A 26,904-nucleotide genomic window follows, 5' to 3' on the forward strand; every position below is an offset into this window, starting at 1 on the left:
ACAGCCTGGTGGCGCTGTTCAGAAGAAGAAGAAAAAATGGAAAGCTGGCAGTAAGCCCTCTGATTGCTACTTTTGATTGCTACAATGCTGATATATAATAGCTGTCGCCCTCAGAGAAATCCGAAAATACCAGAAAAGTACCGATCTCCTGATGCGCAGAATGCCTTTTCAACGCCTTTGTCGCGAGATCTGCCATACTTTTGTCAATGGATCTCAAATTCGCTGGCAATCATCTGCACTTCTAGCCCTCCAAGAGGCAGCCGAAACTCATCTTTCAGCCTTATTTGAATGTAAGTTTGATATTGCTACATTTGGTTGCTATAAACCTTCTTTTAGACGTATTCTTACAATTAAATTAAGGTGTCAATCTTGCAGCAATCCACGCCAAACGAGTCACTATTATGGCCAAGGATGTGCACCATGTCAAGGCCATTCTTAAAGCTGCAGTACCTATGGGTAACTCTTGGTTTTTGGAAGATAACGCAACTCCCACCATCAACCATTTCCAAAAACCAGCCCCAAAGCCCCAAGCGCAGAAAGTTCCTGCTGGCAAAACCCTTCCGAGAAACAATGGGTCTAGAAAGACTCTTCCCGGACATGGACTTGCTGGCAAGAGTCTCTCCAGAGGCGCAAAAACAGCCAGAAGAAACATGGCGCGTGCCACAAAGGTACCTAAGCAGACTACCGTTGTAGATGATACCGGGGATGATGAACAGGATGATGAAGATGGGAATGATGAAGATGGGAATGATGAAGATGGGAATGATGAAGATGGGAATGATGAAGATGGGAATGATGAAGATGGGAATGATGAAGATGGAAATGACGAAGAGGGAAATGATGATGACCATCAGGATCAAAATAATGATGACCATCAGGATCAAAATAATGATGAATAGGAACGAGGATAAATGAAACAAGTGCATTCTTGCACTCATACTAGAGATTCTCAGAGCCAACCTCACTTCTAGAAGTTTCCAAATCACTATTGCTACATTTTATTGCTACAAATATGTTGAATATTTGACAAATAAGGTATTTAATTATGTTTTAAAGCTTAATACTTCTACATGGGCTACTCAATTATCTCATGTAGTAAGGCAAAAGGAAGCTGTCCTACAAATGCCAATTACTTCCGGCTCATTCTTCGCCGCAAGTTCCACTACTTTACAAACCTCTAGCTTGCTACACTCGAGCTGTTATATAGGAAAGTTCCGATACCCCCCAGGACATACTGAAGAATCTTTCCATGTTGCGAATCAAGGATATATTCGCTCTGGCCGCAGTTTCCCATTTTCTCAAGATATTCTCACCAAAGAAGAGCATCTCCTCTGGGTCGTTCTTATGAAGTGCTGGTCCCCCTCTACCCAAAGGAGCGCCAGCTGCTCCAAGCATTCTCTCGCCTTCAACGCAAGATGCGTTAAGTCATTAAATGCGTTCTAATAGCTATTTTTCATAACGCTAATCTATCTCTAGCCGCTTTGCTTTGGAGCATCGACCTGCTACATAGCTTATTGGTACACATAATCTATACACACCAGTTCGTCGTCGCCGTATTCTTGACTTGAAGCCTAGTTTGAATGAAATGGAAAAGGAGATCCGTGGATGCCTTGGCAAGCTCTCTCATGACTTTCTTCATGGTCCGGCTCAACTATGGCGGAACTTAGATATGACCTTGCACACTACTGCCGCATTTACAGAGAAGATGCTTGAGACATTTGAGCCGCTTTAGAAGCTTCTTCCTGTCTATCTTCGGCTCGACCTTACACCTGAGACATATCCTACCTCCTCGCTTGATGTCTGCACAATTGCTAGGCAAGCTATGCAATTTTGCTGCAATTTTGCGAACTGTCAATTCATTAGAGTTATCAGAGGCTAATACGGAATATGAGCTTTTATGTTGTATTTTGGTTAGAGTACTTTACCTTTCCTAGCTTTATTTATTTTATTTTTAATGCTGATTAATTGCTTGTTCTCAGCGTCTTGGGACACTGCCAGTGCTAGCAAAGTGGCCCTCCAGGTCAAACTACCAACCAACTTGACACGCTGCACCTGGGTCAGATGATGGGAACCTATTTGAACGGACCACGGTTCTATATCCGAACCTCAGACGTGCGAAAGCAATTTTGGTGTCCACCAAGTAACTCGATGCCTCCTGTCCTCCGGTGCCTTCCGTGTACCTCGTCGACGGCCTTGGGGCTTTCGAATTCCGGGTGATCGGGTCAAACGACTAACCAACTTGACACGCTGCACTTGGGCCAGTCGATGGGAATCTATTTGAACAGTCCATGCTTCTGGATCCGGCCCCCAAACGCGTGGAGGCAATCTCGGTGTCCATTAGTTGGCATAAATCTATGAAGGGGGTCAAAAACCGGCTTATCAGCATGGCGTAGATGCGGCCTCGTTAGACCAATGCGAATTCAGTTAGCCGTTACAATTTCAACTCCCTTACACCTCGATAGGACGAATATGCTCTTCTGCGCAACCGACAATTGCAAGCCGTGCCGGCTGCCATGCTCTCTTTGCCACATTGCTGCTTTGATGATCTGGGATGCATATGTCGAGCTCCACCCAGTCTGGTATACTATATTAGACCACTTTCTCTGGATACCGGACCCATTACGTGCTTTCGGCGACGACGAGATCCTGTAACGTGTTGTAACGCTTACAACGATTGGGGGGAGGGGATCGCCTAGTAACGGGCCGGAAGGCAACGGGCTGTTGGAACGTGCAATAATACAAACCAAGTACGACTTCATGATGCTCTCCCATGAAGAATTGCAGTATTCATCGTCCTCGTCGTGGAGAACAGCCGGCTGCATTGCATTTTGGTGGTGCCTCGCGGATGCCATGCTCCTGCCCGCTCTGTCCGGCTTGGGCGTCATGGTGGGAAGGTGTAGCTTCCGGGATGGGATGTCGCTTCCTTGGGAGCTCGTGCCTTCCAAATGACTGGACTCGACACAGTCAGGACCATTACCCCGCTCTCAGACCAGCGTTCCTCTCTTCTCCTCCTCTTTCTTCGTCTTTGAGAGTATCGCCAGTCTCTTGTTCGAATCGTTTTCGTGTTGAGTTTTGTCCGTCTTCGACGTTTCGGGATCATCGATCCTCGACCGCTGTCCTCGCCCTCTGCACTTACAACATTCGAATCTCCCCCCCCCTTTCCCCCTTTCCCCCCGTTGGCTCGCGTTGTCATTTCTTCACCAGTGCTGCTGCTGTTGCCCTACGGGGGACGGTTGTGTAGTTTGCTCCGGCATTCTTCTTCAGCGCTGGGTTGATCTGGTTTCGCGGTCTTCGGTTCTCACTTCCTCCCTTCCCCCTGTTGGCTCGTGTTGTCATTTCTTCACCAGTGCTGCTGCTGTTGCCCTACGGGGGACGGTTGTGTAGTTTGCTCCGGCATTCTTTTTCAGCGCTGGGTTGATCTGGTTCCACGTGTCTTCAGTTCTCTCTCTCTCTCTCGACTTGGATTTCAAGCCGCCAAGATGTCCTCCAGACGTAAGTCCTCCAGAATACCGTACTATCACTCGACTCCAGCTGACATCTACTCTAGAGTCAGCAAGACCCAGCAGAGCTGCTGCAAACAGAGCATCACAGAGGATTCGTCAGTCATTCGAGTCCTTCTCTGTTGAGCCTGTGGAAGATATCCCCTCTTCTCGGCCAGTCAATACTGCGTCTGAGCCAATTAAAAGCGATGACGAAGTCATGATCACAAGTGAGTGCTTCTGCTTCTCTCTTCATCTTTTGGTACAAGTGCTGACCTTACAAGGCCCGCCCACAACCACACCACTCGCCAGTGACAATGGCAATGTCCAGCCAGCCCGTCCCCTGAGGACTCCCCGAACCCTCGCCTCCTCATCCAACCATCCTGCCACCTCTTTGCCTACCCCAGTCAGCCAAAATCTGGGCAAGAGGAAACGTACTCTCTTCGACGAGGATGAAGATGAGTATGAAGATGAGGATGACGATGACGAGGACGATGACGAGGACGATGACGAGGACGAAGTTGAGGACGATGTCGATGTCGATGTTGATGTCAGGGTCGATGACGATGACCATGTCCATGACGAAGACGAAGACGATGACAAAAACGATGACAATGGCGAAGTGCACGAGGCAGTCACAGCACTGGACACTTCTCCAAGTCAGCCTCGTATTCGCCCTGGCACTGCTTCTGAAATTCTGGACAATATCCGGAAAGGTCCACGCGAGCTGAGATTCGAAGTACTCCTGCCAACTCTTGTTGTTCAGACGCGTTACGTTGCACCAAAGTCTTTGGCCCCGGAGGACCCTTTCAGCTTTGTCTACAGCCTCCCGCCTATCCCTGGTCAGGACTACACCCCTGAGGTTGTCAAGCACCAGTCTCGGGCATTTGCTGATATGTCCTCATGGGAGTTGCGGGCACTGGAAGTTGGCGAATCAACTGCGAAGATGATTTTGCGTGTCAGCACAAGAGACTTCACCAGACAGGAAGCTTTGGCATTGTGCGCCAAGCTCATCGATGCCAAGAAGGTCTGGCGGGACCCGAAGCAGCTGGAGTCTCCTCCTGTGGGTGCAACGCCAGGTCTTATCAACTCGCTCACTAAAGCGGCGCAGCACAGTCTCTTCCCACACAAGCCCTTTCGAATTGCCAAACCGGCTTTGGCACTCGCATATAACGTCTGGTACTGGATTGTTGTCTTGCCATATATTGACCCAGAGACGCAAAAGCTCCTAAGCTTCAAGTGGAGGATACCAGTCAAGAAACTTGACTCATCTGCAAAGCATATTCCTACCACGGATAATGTTATTTTAGCGATACATCACGATCTCGCCATGTATAAGAGCGCCGAGAGTATCGTGCCTGCAGCAGAGCCTACAATTGAGAACGCAGACGCGTCGTTGGCAGCCTCAGCATCTCGGACGTATCAATTCGCGGTTCATGCTGTGTCGACCTGGCTTCGAAGTCGATCGCTGCTACAGAGCTACATCGACACACAGCAGTTCAAGACGGAGATGTTTGAGCTTTATTCTCCTTCCAACTGCTCCGCGCGCGCTAAGAGGCTCATCCGCGGCGTTAACACTCCATGCCAATTGTTCCGCCTGAGGGCATGCATCTTTGACGTCAGGATCATACCTGGCGACCAGGTATTAAGTGACCTACCCGGGCTCCCATCCCTCAGAATCTTGTCCAGGGACATGGGTTGGGCAGAGCCCATCGGAGATGCCGCCATAGACACCTGGTTGGCCACAAGCGACATCCTCGCGGTTTGGAGGGTCATGGCAAGACGCGTCGACATCGCCAACGCCCAAATCTCTCTTGGACAAGAGGCTCCCAACACTTGTCACTGCGCTGACGACGCGAAGCCCGTGACAGTACATGCCTGTGGTCATTGCGGCAAAGAAACCATGTGCGATTTGCTCGCTGATCATCCGCATGGCTACCGGGCGTGTTCGGCATGTTTGGACAAGGCGCCTCATTTGGCTTCACTTTGCGCGCGCGAAGTGCGTGCAAGACTTCGTGATTTGGTCACAGAGCGCAGACGGAGAAAACTGTCCGTCGCAGACATCTCGCGCCGTGTGGATATCCTTTTGAAGGAGGTCGAACACCGATACGCCGGTCAAACTGGCACCGCGTACATCAACGGATACTCGGGAACACTGGTGCGGCCGCCAGTCAGCAGGGACCATCCGCTGAACCTCAGCATCGACGCCATCTTCCCTATTGGATTGGATCGTGCCGGTGTTGCCAGTTATCATGTGCCCGGCAATATCGAACTTGTTCCCTACGTTATCAACACGTGCAAACACACCAGTTTGCCCATCTTTGTCCAAGAGTTGGGGAAGTATTACCGAGAGTGGGTTGCTTCAGCATCGCTTTACCAGTCCGGTGTGCCGACTGCCCGGAAAAGCATTGCGGTGCTGCAAGAGAAGCTTGTTCGCGATTGTCGTCGCTTCACCGACATCGTGTTGAAAGTACCGTGGCGCTTGACCGCTAGGCTCAATCTTAAGTTGAGTGCTGCCCAGATGAGATATCTCCGGGATGAGTGGATCGCAGGCAAGCCCCATCCCGGAGACGACACCGTCTTCACTCGCCGATACTACCTTCCCCTTGACATCCATCCCGACTGGCTACGTGATGTGGACAGGATCAAGATCATTGTCATGGAGATTGAGGAATGGACTGGGGTCGAGCTGGTCAAATCCGCCGACGGTTGTGCGTATTTTGCACACCCCGACACTTTGCCTCCCGATTGGAGTTGGGGAGCCTGTGGGCGCCTGATGAACAATCGATTCCGGCGGATGCGGAACAATTGCAACAGGAAGCATGAGACCGTCGATACCCCGATCACCATTTACCTGGAGTGTGTGTACCAGGCCTGCGTGAATATCATGGTCGTCAAAGAGTCGGACCCAGAGCGCGAGCTCAAGCTTCAAGCTCAAGCTCAATACGCCGAGTTTCTTGGCCTCCCGCTGGCGGTCGAACACCACAATCCGCTAACCTTTGCGGTGGCCCATAGGCGCCATGGGCTTCAGATGAGAACAGGATAGAATCCTGATGCAAGGAGCCTGCGGCAACGGCTCGACGATCAAAACAACATCTTGATCGAGACAAGAACGAGTAATTTCACCAAGATGCATTTTGCCGAGCACCTGTATCCAGATATTAAAAAACTTATTGCGGAGATCGATATACCTCTGGAGTATGCGAATGAAAATCTTGAGCTGGGGCCTTTTGATGCTCAGTTGAATCTAGACCAGGGGGTGGATTACGGAGAGGATGAGGAGGATGAGGAGGATGAGTCCGACATGGACTGGTTGGCGAGTGATGAGGAGGAAGAGGATTGAGTTATTGCAACAATTGAAACATATAATATATAGCAACTATCTGGAATGAGAAACAAGTCAAACAATCACCCGTTCGGTCATGTGTCTATGCTTTTGAAGTCGATTGCTGTAGTTCCGGAGAGAACCTAGGCTCGATTACCACAATTGATTGCTACAATTGATTGCTACAATTGATTGCTACAATTGATTGCTACAATTGATTGCTACAATCCATCACTTGTCACGAAGCAGAACTTCCCGGCAGAAGCAATGCGGGATTTTAGAGCAGCCTAGTTTTATAAAGCCAAGTAGGCTACATGAAGTTAGCTTATGGGCCGGCTTTGCGTAGGGTGGCCGGTCGCCTGGGATGGAGGCAGTCTGTCGGGACAGAATAGTGAGCAGCAGCCTCACGTCGTTCTACAAAATTACTACAATTGATTACTATAATCCTAAAGAAGTAGTTTGCCATGGAACTTTCAATTGATAAACAAAACTCCGCCACGGCGGCCGTGTCTCTCTATATCTTACCTCTATTCTATTAACCAACAATCCAACCAGCTTTTGGGGGTTCCTTGGTAACTAACCAACTTTTGAAACGGAATCTCACCACCCCAACGTACCAGCTATTGCCTCCGTGAATCAGCCGGGTTGGGTACACCGAGTGAAGCGCCGAGCCGCGACTCGGCCGAGCGCGGAGGGGGCATGGAGCCTCCAAGCCCCAAGGCCGACAAATGGCCTCCGAGCGCCAAGGCCGATACGGAGCCTCCGAGCCGTCATGGCTAGCCCCTGCAAACGTTGCACTGCTAACCACTGCCCTGAAAACCCGCATTGCAACACTTGAGGATGGTCTAACAAAATAAGTGGGACCCCGGGTGCGGGGCCGAACCTCTTCCGCAACGCTTAAAAGCTCTTGACCTTCTGCATGCTACCCTCCTCCACAAGCGCCTTGTGCATGTCGAACGAGTTGAACAGAAGATGGGGTTCGTGACCCATGCCCTTGCGCAGACATTCGAACTCGGCCTTTTCGAAATAACCCAGGAGAATGGGCTGGTAGACGGGGTGGGCGCATTTTTTGATAATAACACGGGCTCGCTCGCGCGGACTCAAACCACGCACATCGGCAAGTCCTTGTTCGGTGACGATGACGTCCAACTGCAATATATGTTAGCTTTAGTCATGTAGAGAGGGACAGGGGATTCGAGACATCATGTTCAGTGGAATCGCAGTGGGTCACCATAGGAACAATACAGCTGACTCCGTGAGGATCGGTTTTGGATGGGCGAGTTGAGGGAGTATGCATGATGCTGTATTTGGCGTTGCGGAGGAAATCGGCGCTACCGCCAAGACCGTTGAGCATGCGGGACCCCATAACGCACGTGCTATTGGCATGTGCGTAAATGTCAACCTCGACCGGGGTGTTCATGCCAATAACTCCGAGGCGGCGGATGATTTCGGGGGAGTTGGAGACCTGTTGGCTGCGGAGGAGCAGCTTGTTGTGGTACGATTCCCAGTTGTCGTAGAAGCGCTTGAAACCGTCGGGAGAGAAGCGCACTGATGTGGCAGTCGCGAAATCGAGGTGGCCCGAGTCGAAAAGGTCGAGGAAAGTGTCCTGGATGACCTCGGTCCAGACCTTGAGGTTCCAGAAGTTGCTGTCCTTGAGGCCGCCCACAACGGCATTGGCGATGTTGCCAATGCCGGACTGCAAAGGCAGCAGGTTCTTGGGAAGACGGCCATGCTTGACCTCGTGCTCAAAGTACTCAATCAGGTGCTTGGCGATGGCCTGGGAGGAGGCGTCTTCGGGGGTGTTGGGCGCGGTCTGGTCCTGGTAGTCGGACTCGATGATGCCGACAACCTTCTCGGTGTCAATAGGGATGGAAGTAGTTCCAATTCGGTCCTCAACGCCGGTAATCAAATAGGGCTTGCGGTGCGGGGGCAGGTCGGTCATGGTGATATCGTGCAGGCCGTCAAAACTTGGAAGCGAGGTGTTGACTTCGATGATGATCTTGTCGGCCATTTGGATAAGCTCGGGGGTGGCGCCGACCGAGGCGCCGGGGACGATGCTGCCGTCGGCCTTGATCTCGGTGGCCTCGACGATGACGACGTCGAGGTTCTTGTTCGGCCTGTCCTTGGTGTAGAAGCCGTAGACGAGGTCGACGGGGAATTGCGACAGGTGCTTGTCGTAGAAGTGGATCCTGCCCTCGTTGATGCCCTTGGAGATGGCCTTGCCGACCTGGTGGGGGCTGCGACGCTCAATCATGTTGAGGCCGGCCCACCGGTTCTCGGTCTCGGCGCCGGAGGAGGCGCCGACGAACAGGCTGTACTTGAGCTGGCCCTGCAGATTGTTCTGCTCGACATGGTCGGCCAGGAAGGTGGGAATCTTCTTGGGGTAGCCGACGCCGGTGAAGCCGGACCAGCCGATGTAGGCGCCGTTGGGGAAGTGCTGGAGGAGGTCCTGGGGCCGGGTCAGCTTGTTCAGCATGGATGCGCGGTGGACGCGCGACCGCAGGGCGGCCGAAGCAACGGGCGAAGCCATTTTTTAGGTGTATGCAATTTCTATCCCGAGACCGGCGATTGCAAACAAAAGAGAAGATTTCGTGGGAAAGGAGACGGCCGAGATGAGTGGAGAGGGTCGGGTCACAGAGGGTCAAAGCCCGGGGAAACGAGGGAGGACAATGGAGCCAAATACACGACAACTGGTCAGAAAGAAGGAGACTCAAGATGGGGTGAGCTCCGGGAGGGATGTGGGCGTCGTTGGGCTTTTATATCCGGGCTCTTTTACGGTGGGAGAACGCGAGCTGCCGGGTTCTGGCTGGGCGGCCTTCAGGAGATAGTGGAAGATCAGGTCACTCTTTGAGCCCCTCTGGTGGGGAATGACGCAGTTATCCTGGAACACGACCGGGAAGCTCTCTGATAGCTCAACGCTTTTCTAGGGGTGCCTGGGCGATTGGGTGATAGGACGTATTATGTCAGCAAGCGAGACATGCTGGTTGGTCGCTATTGTCGGTTTGGATTGCGGCTCGGTAACCGTCGGTAACACCCTTGCCCAGAGACAGCCGCATGGCCGCTAGAGCGCAACCTTACTGCGCACCTTACAGCGCGGCAACGACGCCATTGTCCCCTGGCCGGCCGGCTCTTGGTAGGGCTTGGGGGCACATCTCCCAGGGAGCTGGACATGATGCCTCTCGGTGTGAGCCGACGCTGCATCCATTGACCAATCAGCAAGAGGCAAATCCGCTGTATTCCAAGTAACGATGGGCTTCTGTCGGGTGATTTTCCACTATTCCCTTTTAATCCTCATTCGCACCCCGACATGAGTAATCTCTGGTGCTTTTGAGGCGTCTGCAATCACTCATCATTGTCGCATTCTCCGACGCTCCGGCCATCCAAGAGCGCCCCCACCGGTGTCTCGCCTTAGCCGAGTTCGCAAACGAAGGCGCAAAAAAATAAAATGGAGCTTCTCGAACTTCCGTAGATGCGAGCCCATCTTTCGGCACAGCTCGGCCGGACGAATCTCGGCTTTAAAACGCGTTCCAGCTCTCTGTCTCGCGCGACGGCCCCATTTATTCCCGGCCCATGTGGGCCCGCGCGCCTGGCCCCAGCACCCGCATCGCTGGGCCTGGAACCAAGAGGCAAGGATCAGAAAGGAAGGGGCCACGCAGGATGAATGGCTATTTCTGGAACTTGGGAATGCCTTCCTTTCTTGTATTTTTTGGTCCTGGATATATATGCACATCTTTTCCTTCGTTATGTCTCCCCATTCTTACTCGGGAATCTTCGCCTCCTCCGCCGGCACACCAGCCTTCCATCTGTATGACGCCGCGACGTGCTCGTCGAGTGGCCCGGATTGGCCCTTCTTGCGGTAAAAGTTCTCTCTGTACGTGCCGCCGGGGACAGCGTAGTCGTCCCAGAATAGGCCGCGGCGGCGCAGTTCGGGCAGGAGCAGGTCGATGATGTCCTTGAAGGACTGCGGGAAGAGGGCATACGCCTAAAATGACGCAGTCAGCAGCTGTTTTCTCTCTCTCTCTCTCCGTCGACGCACCACGTTCAAAAGACATAGAAAAAAGCACACTGGGGTCAGCACTTACAAAGTTGAAGCCGTCCACGTCCGCCTCCTCGATCCACGTCTCGAGCCCGTCGGCGACCTGGGCCGCCGTGCCGACAAAGATGGGCCCGTTGCCGCCGATGCTGACGTGCTTGGCGATGGTGTGCTTGGTCCACTTGGATGTGCTGGGCGAGAACCGCGCGTAGCCCTCAACGGTCGACTTGACGGCGTTGCTCTCGACCTCGCGCAGCTCCTCGTCGTCGCCGTACTTGCTCAGGTCCATACCCGTCCAGCCGCCGAACAGCGCCAGCGCGCCCTCGTGCGAGGCGTACTGCCGGTAGTCGGCCAGCTTCGCCTGCGCCTCCTCCTCGGTGCGGCCCAGGATCGGCGTGACGAGCGCCAGGACCTTGATGTCGTTGCCGTCGCGTCCGTACTGCGTCCGCGCGAGCTCCCGGATCTCGGCGATGCTCTTGGCGCAGACGGCCGGCGCATGCGCCGACACAAAGATGGCCTCGGCGTGCTGCGCCGCGAACTGCTTGCCCGCCTTGGACGTCCCGGCCTGCAGGAGCAGGGGCGTGCGCTGGGGGCTGGGCTGTACTATGTGCGGGCCGGGGACGTTGAAGAAGCGGCCGTTGTGGTCGATCTTGCGGACCAGGTCGGGCTGGGTGTAGACGCCGGACTTACGGTCCAGCTTGACGGCGTCGTCTCTCCACGACGATTCGAAGAGCTTGTACATGACCTTGATGTACTCCTCAGCTTGTGCGTATCGGTCATCGTGCTGCGGCTGTCAGTATTCCGTACTCTGATGGGCCCGACCGGCTCTTGGAACGAGGCGTGGCTCACTTGGGGTTGCTGGGCGAGGCCCATGTTCTTCGCTGCGGAATCCAGGTAGCTGGTCACAATCTGCGCCCCGTCAGTATGCCATTTCCCGACTTGTGATCCGCTTGTTTACTGACGTTCCAACCCAGACTGCGGTATTGTTAGTAAGTCGGCATAAAATCAGCTTTGGGAATGCACGTACCGGCCGCCACTGAGGTGATCGACCGTTGACAACCGTCTCGCCAGGTGGTACGGCTGCTCGTATGTTGTCGACACCGTCACGCCGAAGCCGATGCTCTTGGTGACCGCGGCCATAGCAGCGATGGGTGCCAATGGCTCGTTGACGGGCCATTGAGCTCCGGAAATCTTCGCGGGGTCGAGCGATTGCGAGTACACATCGTAACCACCTTTTGGTCTGGATGTTAGCGACTCCTCGAGCAGGTGCGACCAGGAAGTGGTGAGACTAACCGAGAACATCGGCGATGAAGATGCCGTGGAACTTGGCCTCCTCGAGAAGTTTCGCCAGCTCAACCCAGTGGGTGATCTCGTTGAAGCGCCACGACTCGTCTTCGGGGTGCCTCCAGAGCCCGGGGGTCTGATGCCCGCTGCCTACAATGCGCTTGTCAGCGATGCTCCAGCTCCCACCCTTCGCTACCGGAAGCAGTGAGTCCTACACATTTCAACGAAAGCATTGAGCACGAGGCTCTTCTTCGCCTTGGGGGTTGCTGTCGCGTCGGCCATTGTTGCTTCAATCTTTCGGAGTCGTGTCCTGCGTGCCGGGTATCCTGGATGCGCAAAGTGCCTTCGTCTGCGACAGAAAAAAGTTCCGAAAGAAGACTATTCGAGTCTCGGCAGATATTTAGCAGACGACTTATCTGACGACCCCTCGGCATGCGCGGGGTAGCAACAGGGCCCTCGAGGGGTCGCGTCTCGGATGGGACCTGGCGTGACGTCCTTTGGAGAATCTCGGTCCTGTCTTACTCCAACTGCCCCTCCCGATGTTCGGCGTGGGTCCGGTGCCGTGGAGCCGGGGTGATGATGCCACCGGGCGGCGCGGTGGCGCAAGACGCACGACGACGCACCACTGGATGGCGGACCCCACGCCAATGCCGCGGGCCATGCAAGCGGCTGCCATGCTGCCAGGGAAGCTCCTGCACGAAACCGCCGACGGATCTTCGGGGCCCTCCTTATCAGTAGCACTTTAGCCTACAGAGGGCGGTTAATTGTGCACAAGAGAATTTGCTCAAGGAGCTTCAGCGGCGCCCGCCGCCTACCACGTGTCGTGGAGCTCAGAGTTCGAAGAGAGCGCATCACGTCATATTAGCTGCGAAGACGAGATTGCCCAACCGCAGAGGTGCGAATTACTACGCGACGCCGTAATTGTCGATCCACCACGCTGGGACGTGGAATTCCACGCGGGGTAAAAGCCGAAGAGCTCACAAGGTACGGTCCCGCAAGTTTGGTTTTGTCGGCTGCTAAAACATTCCGCATTCCGCGACAATTCCGGAGCGGCTATGGACTTATTGGCGCGCTGCCTGTACTGGCGATGGTGGTTTCAATGGGAATTAAATAAAGTTCTGACGCATTTAATTAACGCGACGCAAGGGGCACAATGGAGGTGGGCCTTGTTGCGATCGCCAACGGTGCCTCCTCTGGGTCGTCGGCAATGACATACGTCATGTAATGCGGCGTGGGGAGGGTGGTGGTGACATGATGGTTTTAAATGTGTTGGTTGATATTGGTTGCTGCCATTTGAGTTTTCCCGCATGCAGGAGCCACCAGATAGTAGGTATGTGTGGCCTGGTAATAGGCGATAACAGCATCTGCTTTAGGAATTTGAAACTTTTATGCTTGCCCATCTGTTTTTCATTCATCGGAGGATACAGGCCAATGGGCGAATGTTGGATGGCAAGTTACGAGACTAGTGGCGTGACTCACGACGTGAGGTTCCCAGTAACCTTGATGGTTAACCATCGTGACCCCGTAAAGATTCCAGCAGCTATCAGCCATCATCAGCAGACACAACTAAGTCACCACAGATAAAATTTCATTAAACGATGGTGTTGGTGTACTAGGAGAGCCTTATACAGACTGCCTTTGTCAAGAGCCGTACTTCTGTATTTAAACTGTCTCTTAGACTGATATATTCTCCGATAAGTTTGGACACTTCTGTAAGCGTTTTCATTTAGCTCAGACTAAACCAAGTTGCGTTTCCATCATTTTGGCACTCAGACGGTAGTGGGTTATGAGTTATCTAGAACTGCAGCAAATACTTCAAATGTTTTTAAATTAGGACTGCCGTCTACGCAAGAAGAGTTCGTGCTCATGATTGCCTGAATTTCCTCTTCGCAATTCGCCCACTCTAACTTCTACCTTCCCAAGCTAAGATGCATTTGCACTTCATAACATCAACAATGGCCTGCCGCTTATGTCTATGGTGGCATGGCGCCATTCGAGTGACTAGTGCCAGAATAACAGAGGTATCTATCAGGTCCCAACAGCTCGGCAATGCACTCTCTCAAACAAAACCCTCACTCAGTGCTTCGTTTCCGACTCTCCGTCCTCACTCGACACCACCGCGCTGACCTCCCGCACCTCCTCCTCGTGCGACTTCGAGCCCGTGCCAAAGTGTCGCAGAACGAGCCACGCGGGTAAAACGGCGATGCCCCACAGCGCGAAGTTGAAGTAGATGGCGCCGACCTCGCCGAAGATGGTCAGCGATGTCAGGCCGTAACTCACGGCCTGCCACGCGGACTCGGTTCCACGCAGCAGGGCGGCGTAGCGGATGACCTCCTCCTCGCCGTTGGCCAGGTTGGTGACGATGAAGTATCTGTCAATTTGTGTTAGCTGGCCGCTGCCTAGCAATACTCGGCGTAGAACAAAACGTACAGGAAGAGGTAGTTGAGCTGGAAGCCGATGGTGAGGAAGATGTAAACACCGAAGGCGGCGCCGAAGCCCGGGCTAGACCAATCGTGCGTCGGGCGAGTCTGCCGGAATCTCGTGGCAAGGACTGTCGCCCAAATCCACCAGGCGCCCTGGGTGACGACGAGGGCCCAGAAGGTCGATCTCGTACGGGTCATGAGGGAGACTTTGGCGCGGTCAAGCCAGTGCTGCGGACATATTAGCTCCGTCTGCTCATCATTGCGGTATAATATTCAGAAATTGAGGTGACTTACACCGAGGAGATTGCCAGAAATGACGGCAACAATACCGGAGAGGAAGGAGCCAAGGGCTCTCGAGCGAACGGAGAACCATGCTTGTATCACACATCAGCATCCGAATCCGGGCGGCAAAGGATTGCAAAACTCACAGGCAAGGTAAGTGAAGTACACGGCCTCGGAGAAGACGGCCTGGCCGATCCAAAGCACGATGAGGAGGAACTTGGGGGTAAAGAAGCTCTTGGTCATAGCCTTGATCTCAAACCAAGGATTCTCCAGGATCTCCAAGCTGACCTTCTTGCCGTCCTGTCGCTCCACCTGCTCGGGCTTATTGAGGAAGAACCCGACAAAAGGGCCCGCAGCCTGGATGGCGATAAAGATGATGAAGACGGTGTACGAGACCTTTCCGGCCTTGTCGTTATCGGCATTGAGGCCCAGGTTGATGGCGCCACCCAGGATCTGACCGCAAAGGCGGTAGGTGAGCCAGTAACCCAGGGCCTTGCCGCGGTTCCATGGCTCTGGATAGGCGATTGCGATTGCTGCCTCGGCCATCCAGAAGACGCCGGCCGAGATACCGCAGAGCGCGGCACCAAATAGCATGAGCCATTCAACACCGTAGCGGTTGTTGGTGTAAAGGCCGGCGGCAAAAGGGGCGTATCCGATGCTGTAAAATGAACGATATCAGTACCTGCCACCCTTGGTACCATTTGTTTGGAGGGCTGTGTAAAACTTACGTTCCAAAGATCAGGGCGCCCTTGATTCCAATGTAGTGGACAATGATGGAGGAGAAGTAGCATGAGACGACCATGAGACAGAATGTTAGGGCGTTGGCGGCGTTGACGACCTTGGGAGAGGCGGCACCGCCTGCTCCAAGGGAGTTCATGGCTCCCCAGATACCTGGTGCTGCGAGGTTGCAGAGACCGAGAATCGTCATATTGAAGAACGTCGAGCGGTACCATCGTACTGTGGTTACCAATGTTAACATTTGACGCCATGGGCAATGATGCCGGTTCGGTTGAACTAACCTGGGTGACGCTCCGACTTGGGAGGAATGACATCGCCTCTGCGGGGGTCTGCGTACTCTGCCATCGTGAAGATGTCTCGTGTCAATTGGTTCCAATACCAGACCAAAGCTACGATGTTCGAGGAGAAGAGAGCCTAGTTCAAAAAGAAAAAACCCAGTGGCCGAGTCCAGAACTGCCTGGTCGTCTACCATACGCGAACCACAACGGGAACGGGAATCCTTCGTCTTATGGATCAGATCTGGACAAAACAAGCATGCAGGGATGAATGTCATTGTCAGGGTACCGTGCCGCTCTCTATGGCTTAACGCTCGACACATGCCGGGACAAGAGTACAGGGTCCAGACAAACTTTTCCCCCCTGGTCACTCTCCAAACTATCCCGGTAACGTCATTCGAGCTACTCCAATCATCCAGTAACTCATTTTTCGAAACTAAACTGGCCAGGGTTCTTGTGCAAGTCTCCGGCAACGGGGGTTGAGTTCGTTCGGTATTGGAGAGGTGGGAATAGCGAGGTTGCGAAATTGGCTGGGTACAGCACGCCATTCCGCTCGCGGCGCACAGATGCCGAAAGTAACACCGCACATCAACCACCACCACCACTGCCGACCGCCAACCCCAAAAACACAAGTGTAAGCAACCAGGCATGAGGTGAGGGACTATTGATTCCATGTCAAAGACAGTCTAACGCACGTGGGAGGAGCCCCCTGGATGATTGAAGATGAGCCGTTGCACTGTGGCATCCGACTTTCTGGGTTCAGTAATCGGCACGTCACCCTTGGCCCTGGTGCTTGGCATTGGCTTCTCGGGTCAAAGGGTTTAGATTCGGTGCCATGGTGTCGGTGAGGTGGCTGTGGCTAGACCTGGCCGATTTTCAGAGTCCAGGTCGGGCATAACATTGATAAGTGTTCGAGAAGCCTTATGTGATGCGCGAATAGCTTGGTGTGAGGTTTCAAGCAGGCAGCTTCAGTCACGTAGTGGAAGAGCATTGTCCTGCTAGCTCTCGTTTCATTAACGATTTTAACTGGAAAATCACGGCATTTAAATCCGGTCGTTTAACATCAACTCGTTGCGTTTATTGTGCTTTCTCGTTTGAATATCATCTATGGGAGACTCCACCAGCTCTCATGCACGTCTTTGGCATCTATTATGCCAGCCTTCAGGTATGGCGTCACATCAGCCTCAGGGTCTAACTCCTGCTTTGTGCACCCCTTGCCAAAGTACCACAAGAAAGGGTTATCGGAATCACCAATGTACTCGTACTCAAAGTCTTCCCACCTCGGCTCCCGCTGCACAATCGTGGCCAAGGTCGCCGACCCAGGCCAAAGGCCATGGATCCTGGACCCTGCCTTACCACTGTTGTACCACGAGCTGCAGTTCTCTGACAGAACCGTCGTCGCGAAGAACGCGTCAGAGTACTGTGTGAAGTTGTCCGCCGCCTTCTTTGAAGGCGAAATGGCCTTGATGCCCTCGCGGCTAACCTTGCGCAGGATCCTCGCAAAATAGGTGATTTGGTTCTCGACGTTGTGAGGCACGGTGCCAGATCTTCCCGAACCGTTTGGCCCGTGAATGAACAGAAGATTGGGGAATCCGGGAGTACCGGAGCCAAAGTATGTGTACACGCCGTTTTGGCGCCAAAGCTTTGTCAGGTCTTGACCCTTGGCAGTGATAGGGAACGGCGGGATCATGTCGACGTTCGCGCCCGTCGCGCAGAAGATGGCCTCAACCTCGCGGTGCTTGCCATCCTCAGTCTCAATTCCCGTCTCCGTTATCCGCTTAATACGCGTCTGGATGTAATCCGTCTTGTCTGAGGTGATGGCCTCAAAGTATCCCGGGCCCGGCGTCAAACGACGGCAGTGCGGCGAGAACTCGGGAATGAGGGCGTCGATGAGCTCGGGCTTCTTGGTGAGTCGCTCGTTCATGAATTGGCGGAACTTCTCGCGCGCCTCTTCGTTTTCGGCGGAGCCCTTGAGCCAACCGGTGAAGTGGCGGAAGTACTTGCCCTCGTTCTCTTTGCGGTACTTGAGGTACGCTTCTGGGTCCTTGCGGAAAGTCTCCCTCAAGTCTTCGGGTATGGTGATCGGCTCGATAGAGGTCTCGTCACCGGCGAATGAAGCCGTGACCCATGTCTTGTTACGGGCGTAGTGGTCGAGGTGCGACACCACCTTGTGCAGATTTGAAGTGAGCTGGATGCCGCTGGCGCCATTTCCAATGACAGCGACCTTTTTATCCCTGGGATCGAAGTTGGGGTCCCAGTTTGAGGCGTGTCTTAGGACGCCTTTAAAGTCGTTGATACCGGGGTAATCGGGAAGCTTCCAGGCGTTGAAGCGGCCGATTGCCGTGAGTACGAACTCGGCCTCCTCGATGCGGATCGCATCAGTCTTGAGGTCACGGACGGTTATTTGCCAAATTGAGCGTGAATCGACCCAGTTTAGGCCCTCGACACGCTGGGAAAGCTGGAGGTGCTTGTAGACATCGTACTTGCGCGCGAGGCCCTGCCAATAGTTGCGGATTTCCGGTCCTTGGGCGAATTCCTCTGTCCATTGGGTATTGGGATCGAAAGTACTCTGGTAAACGTGTGCCGGTACGTCTTCAAGTCTCACATGTTAGCTATCCGCCCTGTAACCACATCATCGACGGGGAAAGCCTACCGCAGCGGACACCGGGGTAGATGTTCTCGAACCAGGTTCCGCCCTAGAAAGCTCAATGTTAGTCTATTTCAGGTGTCGCAGCCGACAGTGTACCATCTTGACATACTACATCGGCATTCTTCTCAAAGATTGTGAGCTTAATGCCTGGGACTTTCGCCGGGAGAAGGATTCCGGCAAGAACACCAGAAAGCCCTGCGCCGACGACAGCCACCCGAAGTTCTCGCGGCTCATCTATGTATCTGTCCACGAGCTTGATTGGGAAATCTTCGTATATGGACTTTGGCGGGGTGAGGAGTGAGTCAATTGTCCGGTCGACGAGGGCCTGCTTGTCGAGACCATTTGGGGAGGGGGTCTCAGTCTGGCCACCATTTTGTTCGTTTAATTTATCCAGGCCACTGGCAGTCGCTTGTGGCGTTGTTGTCTCAGTGTGGTAGTCGCCCATGGTGGTAGATTTCTAGTGTATTGCTTCCTAGGACGGGGCATGCACTGTTCGATTCCGGAATTGCTTCAATCGAGAGCTTAGAGCAGATAAGATGGAATGCCTCTATTTTGTTAGACGGCGATCCCGCACAACGTCGGCCCGGACATCGGAATCACGTCAGAGACGTGCTCGAACGCGTTACGCCGACATGAGGGGACAAATCTAAGTTCTCGAGTGTGACTTAGACCGGGACCACCACGTCGGCCGCCAGCGTCCTATCACAGAAGAGATATTGTTATCTCGAGCAATAGCTACACACGAAGACAGCTATCCACCCCACCATGAAGCTTCATCTAACCCCGCCGTCGGTGGTGCGGGCATTTCTCCGCCGCAAGGATTCTGGAGATGAGGTGCGCACAAGCTGGGGAGCACGCCATCTCCCCACTTTCTTGGGGGATAACCACGACTCCCGCCGCTACCTCCTCAGTTCGGAGCTCCAACAACCTTCGGGACCCCGTTCCCGCGATGGAGCCCGACAAGTCAGACCCGCCTTTTGGAGCAATTCGAACGCTAAAGGACATCTCCAATTCTGCAAGGTGATGGAATGGGGCATGGATGATGCCGGCGGTGGTGTGGAAACCCATGACTGGGGTCGAGTGGCCTATCGAAATAAGAGGCGCCTCGCCTTTCCATATCATATCTGGACTCCCCCGTCACATCAATGAGCCCTGGAATGGTGCAATTGCCATCCTAAGCAGACCTGCTGTGCTATATGCAGTAGTTTCCGATATTTTACCTGGTCGACAATGGCGCCAAGTTCTCGCTTCCCAAGTTGCGTGGAAGGGCGACGCGGGACCTGCTCGAGACGTGGGTAGATGGCGGCCCTGTTTGAGGCGTGGGTAGATGGCGCACAGATTTCACATGGGACGCGAAGAATTTGATCTCAGGGGATAGGATGGCAGGATGATACTAAAGCGTGAGGAATCCTTCGATCCCACACTTTTCGGTTGCGAGACTGGAATGCCGTACAGACACATATCCGTATTTTTCTCATTTGAATATACCGATTAATGCCGAAATTTTAGCCATGGTTGTCCAAGCTCGCAAAAGGTGGTGGCATATCCAATGGTTTGCTGATACCGACACGCCGGAGGAACGCAAACTCATTGGCAGGTTGGACCTGCTTATTGTCCCTTACGCAGTATTAAGCTACTGGGTGAAGTACATCGATCAATCCAACCTCAACAACGCCTATGTCGCAGGACTCAAAGTCAGTCTACCCATACTCTTGCCCTACCTACAGTTCAAAGGTGTTAATATTCAAGCCTAGGAGGACCTCGGGTTCAAGGGCAATGAGCTTGTTCAGCTACAGACCTTTTACATCATCGGCGCTGTCACAGGACAGCTGCCGATGATGTTTGCATTTACCTATGTACCAATGCATTGGCTTATTCCCTTCTTGGATATTGCCTGGGGCATCTTCACGCTGCTTCAGTTCCGTGTTACGGGATACGCCGAGCTTGCTGCATACCGGTTTCTCGTGGGTTGGTTTGAGGTGCGTATAGAGTCTTTATGGCCTTTGCGCTCGGAGAGATGACTGACTGTTCTTTTCTCAGGCTGCATTCTTCCCTGCTATGCATTATGTTTTTGGTAAATTAAGTCACATGGCATTAGATTCCAGGTCATAAACTAACAACATATAGGATCCTGGTACCGTGGCGACGAAATTGCCCGACGGGGCGGCATCTTCTACGTTGGACTTTCCCTAGGCACACTTACTGCTGGTCTGATCCAGGCCGGCGCATCAGCCCGGCTTGACGGTGTAAATGGTCTTGCCGGATGGCGGTGGATGTACATCATCTGCTCTCTCATCACTATCCCAGTCGGTATCCTGGGCTATTTCGTTATCCCTGGCACGCCTGAGCAACCCAACCGTTGGGTATTAAAGAGAGAGGATATCGAACTGAGCGTTGAGAGATTGAAGCGCGCTGGCCACAGATCCCATGGTAAATTCAAGCTGGGGGCCCTGAAAAAGGTCATCCTTTCGCCGCAGTTTTGGGGCATTATTCTCGTCGACGTATTCTTCTGGAATGCGGGAATCCACACATCTTCTGGAAGCTTCCTGCTCTGGATCAAGAGTCTTGGTCGCTATTCGGCAGCGAAAGTGAATGAACTTGGCACGATTGCGCCTGCCCTGGGCATTTTCTATACGCTGTTCATTTGCTTCGCTTCGGATCTCGTCCTTGGCCCGGCCTGGGCCATCACGCTATCGCATACATGGAACATCATCGGACTGATTATTTTAGTCATATGGGACGTTCCTGAGCCGGCCAAATGGTTCGCCTTCGCGACCATCTACTCATCGTACGCTATGTCGAGTGTCTTCCATGGTTGGGTAAACACTCAATTAAGATCATCACCGGCTGAGCGATCTTTTACCTTGGTTCTTATCAACGCCATCTCTCAATCGTCCACAGCTTGGACCCCGCTGTTGGTGTTTCCCACGGTCGAGTCCCCTAGGTATCCCAAAGGCTTCGCATTCACGCTTGGCTCTGCCGTTTTGCTCATTATTTCAACGCACATCTTGCGGTTATACGTCAAGAGAAAAGAGTACGTATTTCCCGAGGGGATTCTCTAACCTGGCCTGCCTTCTAACTGCATGTTATCTAGCCCTCAAGTTGAGAACTCAACCGGGTTTCTCGATAATGAACATGACAATGCCGCAGTGGAAGAGGGCAAGCGTCCCCCGGTGGCGGTGAGCGGCAGGGATGACAGAAGTGATTGAGGAAGAGGTTCTGGTTCGCAATATTGGACATAAGCGAGCGTGGGGGTAGCGTTGCCATCGAAGCCCGTTGAGGAAATTCAACTTTGGTTCCCTGGAAATAACACTGCCCGTGGGACGTCGTCATAAACGATCGACAAATCCCGATTCTAACCGGTCACTATATCGTGTCTTTGGGATATCTTTTCAACAGGGATTTTTAACCCTGCCTTGAACCAGACGTCAGTGGTGCCTACGCTCAGCGACCCCCTCAAACTTGACTCAAACCAATGATACAGTAAATTGTGGAACTGTTGAAATATTGCCACTCTAAACTGGTTTATCTTTGATCTATCTGGTGGTCGTTTGGAATCATATTGTCACTTCTAATAGTAGTTGGCTTTCACTGCAACTTGCGCTTATTTGATTCACGAAGGAGCGTTTGTCGTCCAATACAACAACTCAATGCAAATCCATATAATCCTCCTGGAGACATACATATAGATTTTGTTCCTTAGTTATGTTGACTGCAGTCCAATCATCAACTCACGGCAAACTAAGGCAAGTCTTGAATAAAAAGGGTTAGCACTCCAGAAAATCAAACTTGGACTCCATGGCAGTTTAGGGACTTTCGTGTGAAGACACTATCCAGAGGTTGGGCAGTGCAACATCGAAAGCAGAACAAGATGCTGGGAATTAGTCCAGGGAGTCCATTAGCAATTATGGTGCACTCGATGTCCCCGTCGAGCATCGTAGTACTCCGAGTGGCTATGGCCCGCATGAGCATCTATACTCAAATAGCCGATCCGCTGTGGACATGCATCTAGACTTGGCCCACCACGCCGCCGGCGAAGTCGGGTCATGAACCAATTATCAGGCATCGTGAATTATTTCAACGAGCGCAACAGTCATCCGATAAAAAAATAGCCGACCGGCGTTGCGCTCCGAAACGTAATTCTGCCTCTTCGGAACCGGGGACGGATGATGGCACCATCCACACCCGCGATCACGCCAGTGCCGCGCCCTGCATTGGAGGCGTTGGATTGGGGCCGACGTGCAGATAATATCCCACGCCAGTCCCACGCGGCGGGCGACAGCGGCGATGACGACATGCAGCTGCGCAGATTCCCTGTATCGCGTTTCTGCGCCAAGTTGGAGAGCTTCAGGAAGTTCATCGAGTGATAAAATGGTAGAGGATCCTCCCAATTAGGGAGAGGGGTTGGTGGCGGACGAGAACTCGAAAGGCTCTACGACAACCATTTTCAAAATGACTACAGTACCAATTCATGGATCGCGCAGTGACGAGGATGGCGTCAAGACGGAAGGAAAGAAGCAGATTTTGCTGAATGCCTTTGACATGTCTACAGTTGGTCATTTGTCTCCAGGTCAATGGAAGGTTGGTGGTCCTCGCGAGCCAAAGGCTGTTGAAGATGATACTGACGAGAGGTTTGCAGAATCCTGCCGACAAATCCGCGACTAAACGCGATCTGAACTACTGGATCGACCTTGCGAAGCTGCTGGAGCGGGGTGGCATCAATGCCCTCTTCCTCGCAGATACCTATGGTGGTTACGACACATATGAGGGCAGTCTCGACAATTGCATCCGCCGCGCTGCTCAATGGCCCATGACAGACCCCACGATTGTACGTTGATCCTCTGGCATTGGAAAGTGTGAACACCTTGTTGATGTATAGATCATAGCCCATCAGTGCCATGGCCGCAGTTACAAAGAACCTCTCATTTGCTATCACCGCCTCGACCTCCTTTGAGCCACCTTTCTTGCTCGCGAAGCGCTTCTCGACACTCGATCACTTTACACGAGGCCGCATTGGCTGGAACATTGTGACTTCTTGGAAGAAGGCCGCTTTCAAAGCCATTGGCTTGGACAGTCCGATTCCCCACGATGAGCGATACGCGCAGGCGGACGAGTACTTGAGGGTACTTTACAAGTAAGTCGTCCATAAAAGTCTCTAATCAGCCGCTTGGTCAGATAAGATTCTAACAGAAGCCTTCAGGCTTTGGGAAGGCTCATGGGCGGACGACGCGATCTCCCCCGATGCTGAAAACGACAGCTACGCCGACCCGGACAAGATCCGAACAATCCACCATCATGGAAAGTTCTTCGACCTCGACACACGCCACATTGTCGACCCCTCTCCTCAAAGAACCCCTTTTCTCTTCCAGGCAGGCACATCAGCCGCCGGCTCAGAGTTCGCGGCAACACACGCCGAGGGTATTTTCGTTTCGTCTCACTCGCCAAAGCTTTTGCGGCCCAAGGTCAAGGAGATAAGAGAGCGGGCTGCGGCCCTCGGCCGAGATCCCCAATCAGTCAAGTTCTTTGCAACCTTTACACCTATCGTCGGAAGGACAGACGAGGAGGCCCAGGCCAAGCACGAAGAACTAAAGAAGTATGCCTCCGTAGTCGGCGGGTTAGTGCTCGTTAGTGGGTGGACGGGCATCGACCTCTCCAAGATCCCCGTCGATCAAGAGGTCACGGCGGCGGATTCACTGGAAGCGCACAAGGTACGCAGCATTCTGGATGCTTTCACTACGACAAGTGAGCACGTTCCCAAGTGGACGCCGCGTGTTATCGCGGAACGGGCGGCGATTGGAGGTCTCGGCCCCGTCTCGGTTGGAAGCCCGCAAAAGGTGGCTGACGACCTGGAATACTGGATCCGTGAGGGTGACTTGGACGGCTTCAACTTGGGATATGTGACCACACCGGGAACATTTGAGGATGTTGTTGAACTGCTCATCCCGGAGCTTCGACGCCGCGGCATCTACCCAGAGGCACCAGCGGAGGACGTTCAGCTGACGGCCAGAGAAAAGGTGTATGGACAGGGGCAGAAGGGCTTGAGGTCTGATCACACTGGATCTACTTACAAGTACGATGTTTACAAGGAGGATAACGCAGCATATGAGGAGCAGGTCGGTAGCACTTGAGAAATTTTTGATTGAGGGTTCATCGCACAGAAGAAAAGCATTGTGAACATAGACTGAGCTTTGTGGGGCAATGCAAGCGCGCTTAGCCTCAGGCGAATCGTACAACAAGTGATATGTAGTCCTGATAACCCAATGTGTTATGTACCTGTGGTATTCACGTGGTAAGTTTGCATAGTCATCGAGTTTTTCACGACTTTTGATAACTCGCTAGAACCTACACAGATCTCGATGCCTTGCATCTTCCCGTTTAAAGTCACACATGGGGAAAGAACAATTATAGTATAACACGCTTAAGTTGGCAGATCTTTGCGATGTAGACATAGAATATTTCTTCGTCTTTTCACATTACTATCAAAAGGTCCATGAGAAATCATGCTTTGCTTCGGTTAATTCTCAAGTAATTTTGACACGAATAAGGGCGTAATAATGGCCCTGGCAAGATTGTTTACTTGCCCGCGATGTTTTGAAACTTGATTATTTCGTCAATGACAATCTAAGCCAATCTGAAAGATTCGGTATGTGGGAAATCGATTTTGCACAAAAACATTTAACCAGTGGGTGGCTTTCAAGTCGTTGGTGATTTTGTCTCTTTTCCTTTTTTTCATACTTCAAAATGGAATAGGTTTGAACTGGATTCAAGACAGTCAACAATAACCAGATGGTTTTTGATGCAAAGCCGATCATTCCCTGTTACATGACGTTATCCCCAAGTATGATGCGAAATTGTGAGACTAGATGCAGCCTAGAAACCGAAGTCGAATTGATGGGTGGATGCAGATGGACCTTCTATCTTCTTGATATTACGGGTAAAGCAAAGCACATTGCAGACGCGATGCCTTGTTAGTTTACACGACCATACGAACAACACGCCGTCATATTGACACGGTAGAAAGACTTCATAGCAAGCATTATAGTTGTTATTTGTGAATTTTGCATGCTGAATTATGTACAGATTTATATTTAATATTTACAGGATGAACTTTGTACAGCTCAACGCAGACCGATATCTACGGTGGTCGGGGTCAAGGGTCGTCAAAGGATCTTCCGATGGCCGGAGACCGTTTATTTGACGGAAAGGGTGTAGGCAGAGGTCTTGAAGACGGCGTTCTTGCCGGAGAACGGCTCAGTGCCACCCTGGAGGCTGGTGACAACGTTGGTCTTGGCAACGCCCTGCTTGGAGGTGAGGTAGTTGAAGAAGCCCATCAGGTCGCCGTTGAAGCTGTTGATGGTCTTGGGGGCAACGAAGGAGTAGACAGTGGTGTCGCCGTTGGGGCTGTTTGGTGGCGCATTGGTTAGCGGGTGGAATTATACGGGAAAAGGGAACGACGGGAAGCTTACCCAGAGTAAAGGCTCCACTTGGTACCGGCGATGGTAGGGGTATCGATGGTCTTGCCAGTGCTGGAGATAGGGCCGGCACCGCCCAGAGCTCCGAGCCAGATCATGATCTCGTACTTGTTGTTGGCGCCGACGGAGGGGGCGAGCCAGAGGTCGTAGGCGACATCAGCAACGATGTTGGAGCCGGTGTAGCTGATAAGCGAGTTAGCACATGACAACGTCACATCTGGCTGGACAAAAGCACTTACGTCCACTTCCAGGTGGAAGGGATGGACTTGATGGCAGAGAGCTGCTTGTTGATGTTCTCAAGAGCAACGTTGGAGTAGGACTTGACCTGTCCGGCGCCACCGCTCCAGGTCCAGGAGGTGGACCAGGCAAAGGAGCCAGACTTGAGAGACTCGAAGGTGGTGCACTGGGAGCCGGAGGTGTCCTTGGTAATCTTCGCGCCCCAGTTGTTGTGGTACACGGTGTAGCCACCAGTGGCAACGGTGCCCCAGCTGTCGCACATGGTGGCAGCGCGCTTCTCGACGCTAACGGGGGTGGGGGTGGCCACGGCGGTGGCGGCCAGCATGGCCGAGACGAGGAAAGAAGTGAGCTGCATGGTGAATAGCGTTTGAAAGTAAAAGAATGACTAGAACGGAATGTGGTTAGAAGAGAGCGTGGTGTGTTGGGATGAACCGAAGGCTGGCGGGTGGCCGCTGATATACCTCTCCCACCGGCATGATACAACGTCGGGATGGATAGATTTCTTTCTAGAAGAAAACGAGTCCCTCCAATTACGGCGACGAATGCCCAATGTGACGTTAGTGTGCGGCCAGAACGCAGTAGCCGACTGAGGTTGGAGCCCATGGCTCCCGGGATGCCGGAGCTAAGCATCGGTCGGAAAGCTTGTTGCGGGCTTAGCGGCTGTCTACCAAGGTTCCGGTGGGCATCAGGGGCGGTTTCAACTTTA

General features: G+C 52.9%; 10 protein-coding genes across 10 annotated transcripts; 4 read left to right on the forward strand and 6 right to left on the reverse strand.

Moving 5' to 3' along the window:
• Positions 1-350: 350 nt before the first annotated feature.
• Positions 351-926, reverse strand: EsH8_VI_000447 (uncharacterized protein; the record flags this gene model as incomplete). The annotated part of the gene is made up of 2 exons (XM_083271700.1): positions 351-450; positions 673-926. 2 exons carry the CDS (start codon positions 924-926, stop codon positions 351-353), a joined length of 354 nt encoding a protein of 117 aa, XP_083126874.1.
• A 2,553-nt stretch (positions 927-3,479) lies between these two features.
• On the forward strand, positions 3,480-6,525 carry EsH8_VI_000448 (uncharacterized protein; the record flags this gene model as incomplete). The annotated part of the gene is made up of 3 exons (XM_083271701.1): positions 3,480-3,548; positions 3,604-3,709; positions 3,764-6,525. The coding sequence occupies 3 exons, from the start codon at positions 3,480-3,482 to the stop codon at positions 6,523-6,525; spliced, it is 2,937 nt and encodes a 978-aa protein (XP_083126875.1).
• Positions 6,526-6,609: 84 nt separating this feature from the next.
• Positions 6,610-6,822, forward strand: EsH8_VI_000449 (uncharacterized protein; the record flags this gene model as incomplete). Its single annotated transcript, XM_083271702.1, has 1 exon — positions 6,610-6,822. The coding sequence occupies one exon, from the start codon at positions 6,610-6,612 to the stop codon at positions 6,820-6,822; it is 213 nt and encodes a 70-aa protein (XP_083126876.1).
• Positions 6,823-7,701: 879 nt separating this feature from the next.
• Positions 7,702-9,334, reverse strand: EsH8_VI_000450 (acetyl-CoA hydrolase; the record flags this gene model as incomplete). Its single annotated transcript, XM_083271703.1, has 2 exons — positions 7,702-7,953; positions 8,006-9,334. The coding sequence occupies 2 exons, from the start codon at positions 9,332-9,334 to the stop codon at positions 7,702-7,704; spliced, it is 1,581 nt and encodes a 526-aa protein (XP_083126877.1).
• Positions 9,335-10,561: 1,227 nt separating this feature from the next.
• EsH8_VI_000451 (luciferase-like domain-containing protein) lies at positions 10,562-12,797 on the reverse strand (the record flags this gene model as incomplete). The annotated part of the gene is made up of 7 exons (XM_083271704.1): positions 10,562-10,786; positions 10,887-11,621; positions 11,687-11,746; positions 11,800-11,812; positions 11,865-12,069; positions 12,131-12,271; positions 12,644-12,797. The coding sequence occupies 7 exons, from the start codon at positions 12,795-12,797 to the stop codon at positions 10,562-10,564; spliced, it is 1,533 nt and encodes a 510-aa protein (XP_083126878.1).
• A 1,400-nt stretch (positions 12,798-14,197) lies between these two features.
• EsH8_VI_000452 (major facilitator superfamily domain-containing protein) lies at positions 14,198-15,909 on the reverse strand (the record flags this gene model as incomplete). The annotated part of the gene is made up of 6 exons (XM_083271705.1): positions 14,198-14,492; positions 14,552-14,772; positions 14,839-14,918; positions 14,973-15,484; positions 15,555-15,783; positions 15,846-15,909. The coding sequence occupies 6 exons, from the start codon at positions 15,907-15,909 to the stop codon at positions 14,198-14,200; spliced, it is 1,401 nt and encodes a 466-aa protein (XP_083126879.1).
• A 1,035-nt stretch (positions 15,910-16,944) lies between these two features.
• On the reverse strand, positions 16,945-18,934 carry EsH8_VI_000453 (flavin-containing monooxygenase; the record flags this gene model as incomplete). Its single annotated transcript, XM_083271706.1, has 3 exons — positions 16,945-18,431; positions 18,493-18,535; positions 18,599-18,934. 3 exons carry the CDS (start codon positions 18,932-18,934, stop codon positions 16,945-16,947), a joined length of 1,866 nt encoding a protein of 621 aa, XP_083126880.1.
• Positions 18,935-20,000: 1,066 nt separating this feature from the next.
• Positions 20,001-21,698, forward strand: EsH8_VI_000454 (uncharacterized protein; the record flags this gene model as incomplete). Its single annotated transcript, XM_083271707.1, has 5 exons — positions 20,001-20,183; positions 20,244-20,468; positions 20,530-20,563; positions 20,617-21,523; positions 21,584-21,698. 5 exons carry the CDS (start codon positions 20,001-20,003, stop codon positions 21,696-21,698), a joined length of 1,464 nt encoding a protein of 487 aa, XP_083126881.1.
• A 1,243-nt stretch (positions 21,699-22,941) lies between these two features.
• On the forward strand, positions 22,942-24,617 carry EsH8_VI_000455 (luciferase-like domain-containing protein; the record flags this gene model as incomplete). The annotated part of the gene is made up of 4 exons (XM_083271708.1): positions 22,942-23,070; positions 23,129-23,317; positions 23,376-23,623; positions 23,690-24,617. 4 exons carry the CDS (start codon positions 22,942-22,944, stop codon positions 24,615-24,617), a joined length of 1,494 nt encoding a protein of 497 aa, XP_083126882.1.
• A 1,062-nt stretch (positions 24,618-25,679) lies between these two features.
• Positions 25,680-26,553, reverse strand: EsH8_VI_000456 (concanavalin A-like lectin/glucanase domain-containing protein; the record flags this gene model as incomplete). The annotated part of the gene is made up of 3 exons (XM_083271709.1): positions 25,680-25,890; positions 25,956-26,144; positions 26,201-26,553. The coding sequence occupies 3 exons, from the start codon at positions 26,551-26,553 to the stop codon at positions 25,680-25,682; spliced, it is 753 nt and encodes a 250-aa protein (XP_083126883.1).
• Between the last annotated feature and the right edge of the window lie 351 nt (positions 26,554-26,904).

The sequence above is a fragment of the Colletotrichum jinshuiense genome, chromosome 6, assembly GCF_051148585.1.
Source record: "Colletotrichum jinshuiense chromosome 6, complete sequence".
Lineage (NCBI taxonomy): Eukaryota > Fungi > Ascomycota > Sordariomycetes > Glomerellales > Glomerellaceae > Colletotrichum > Colletotrichum jinshuiense.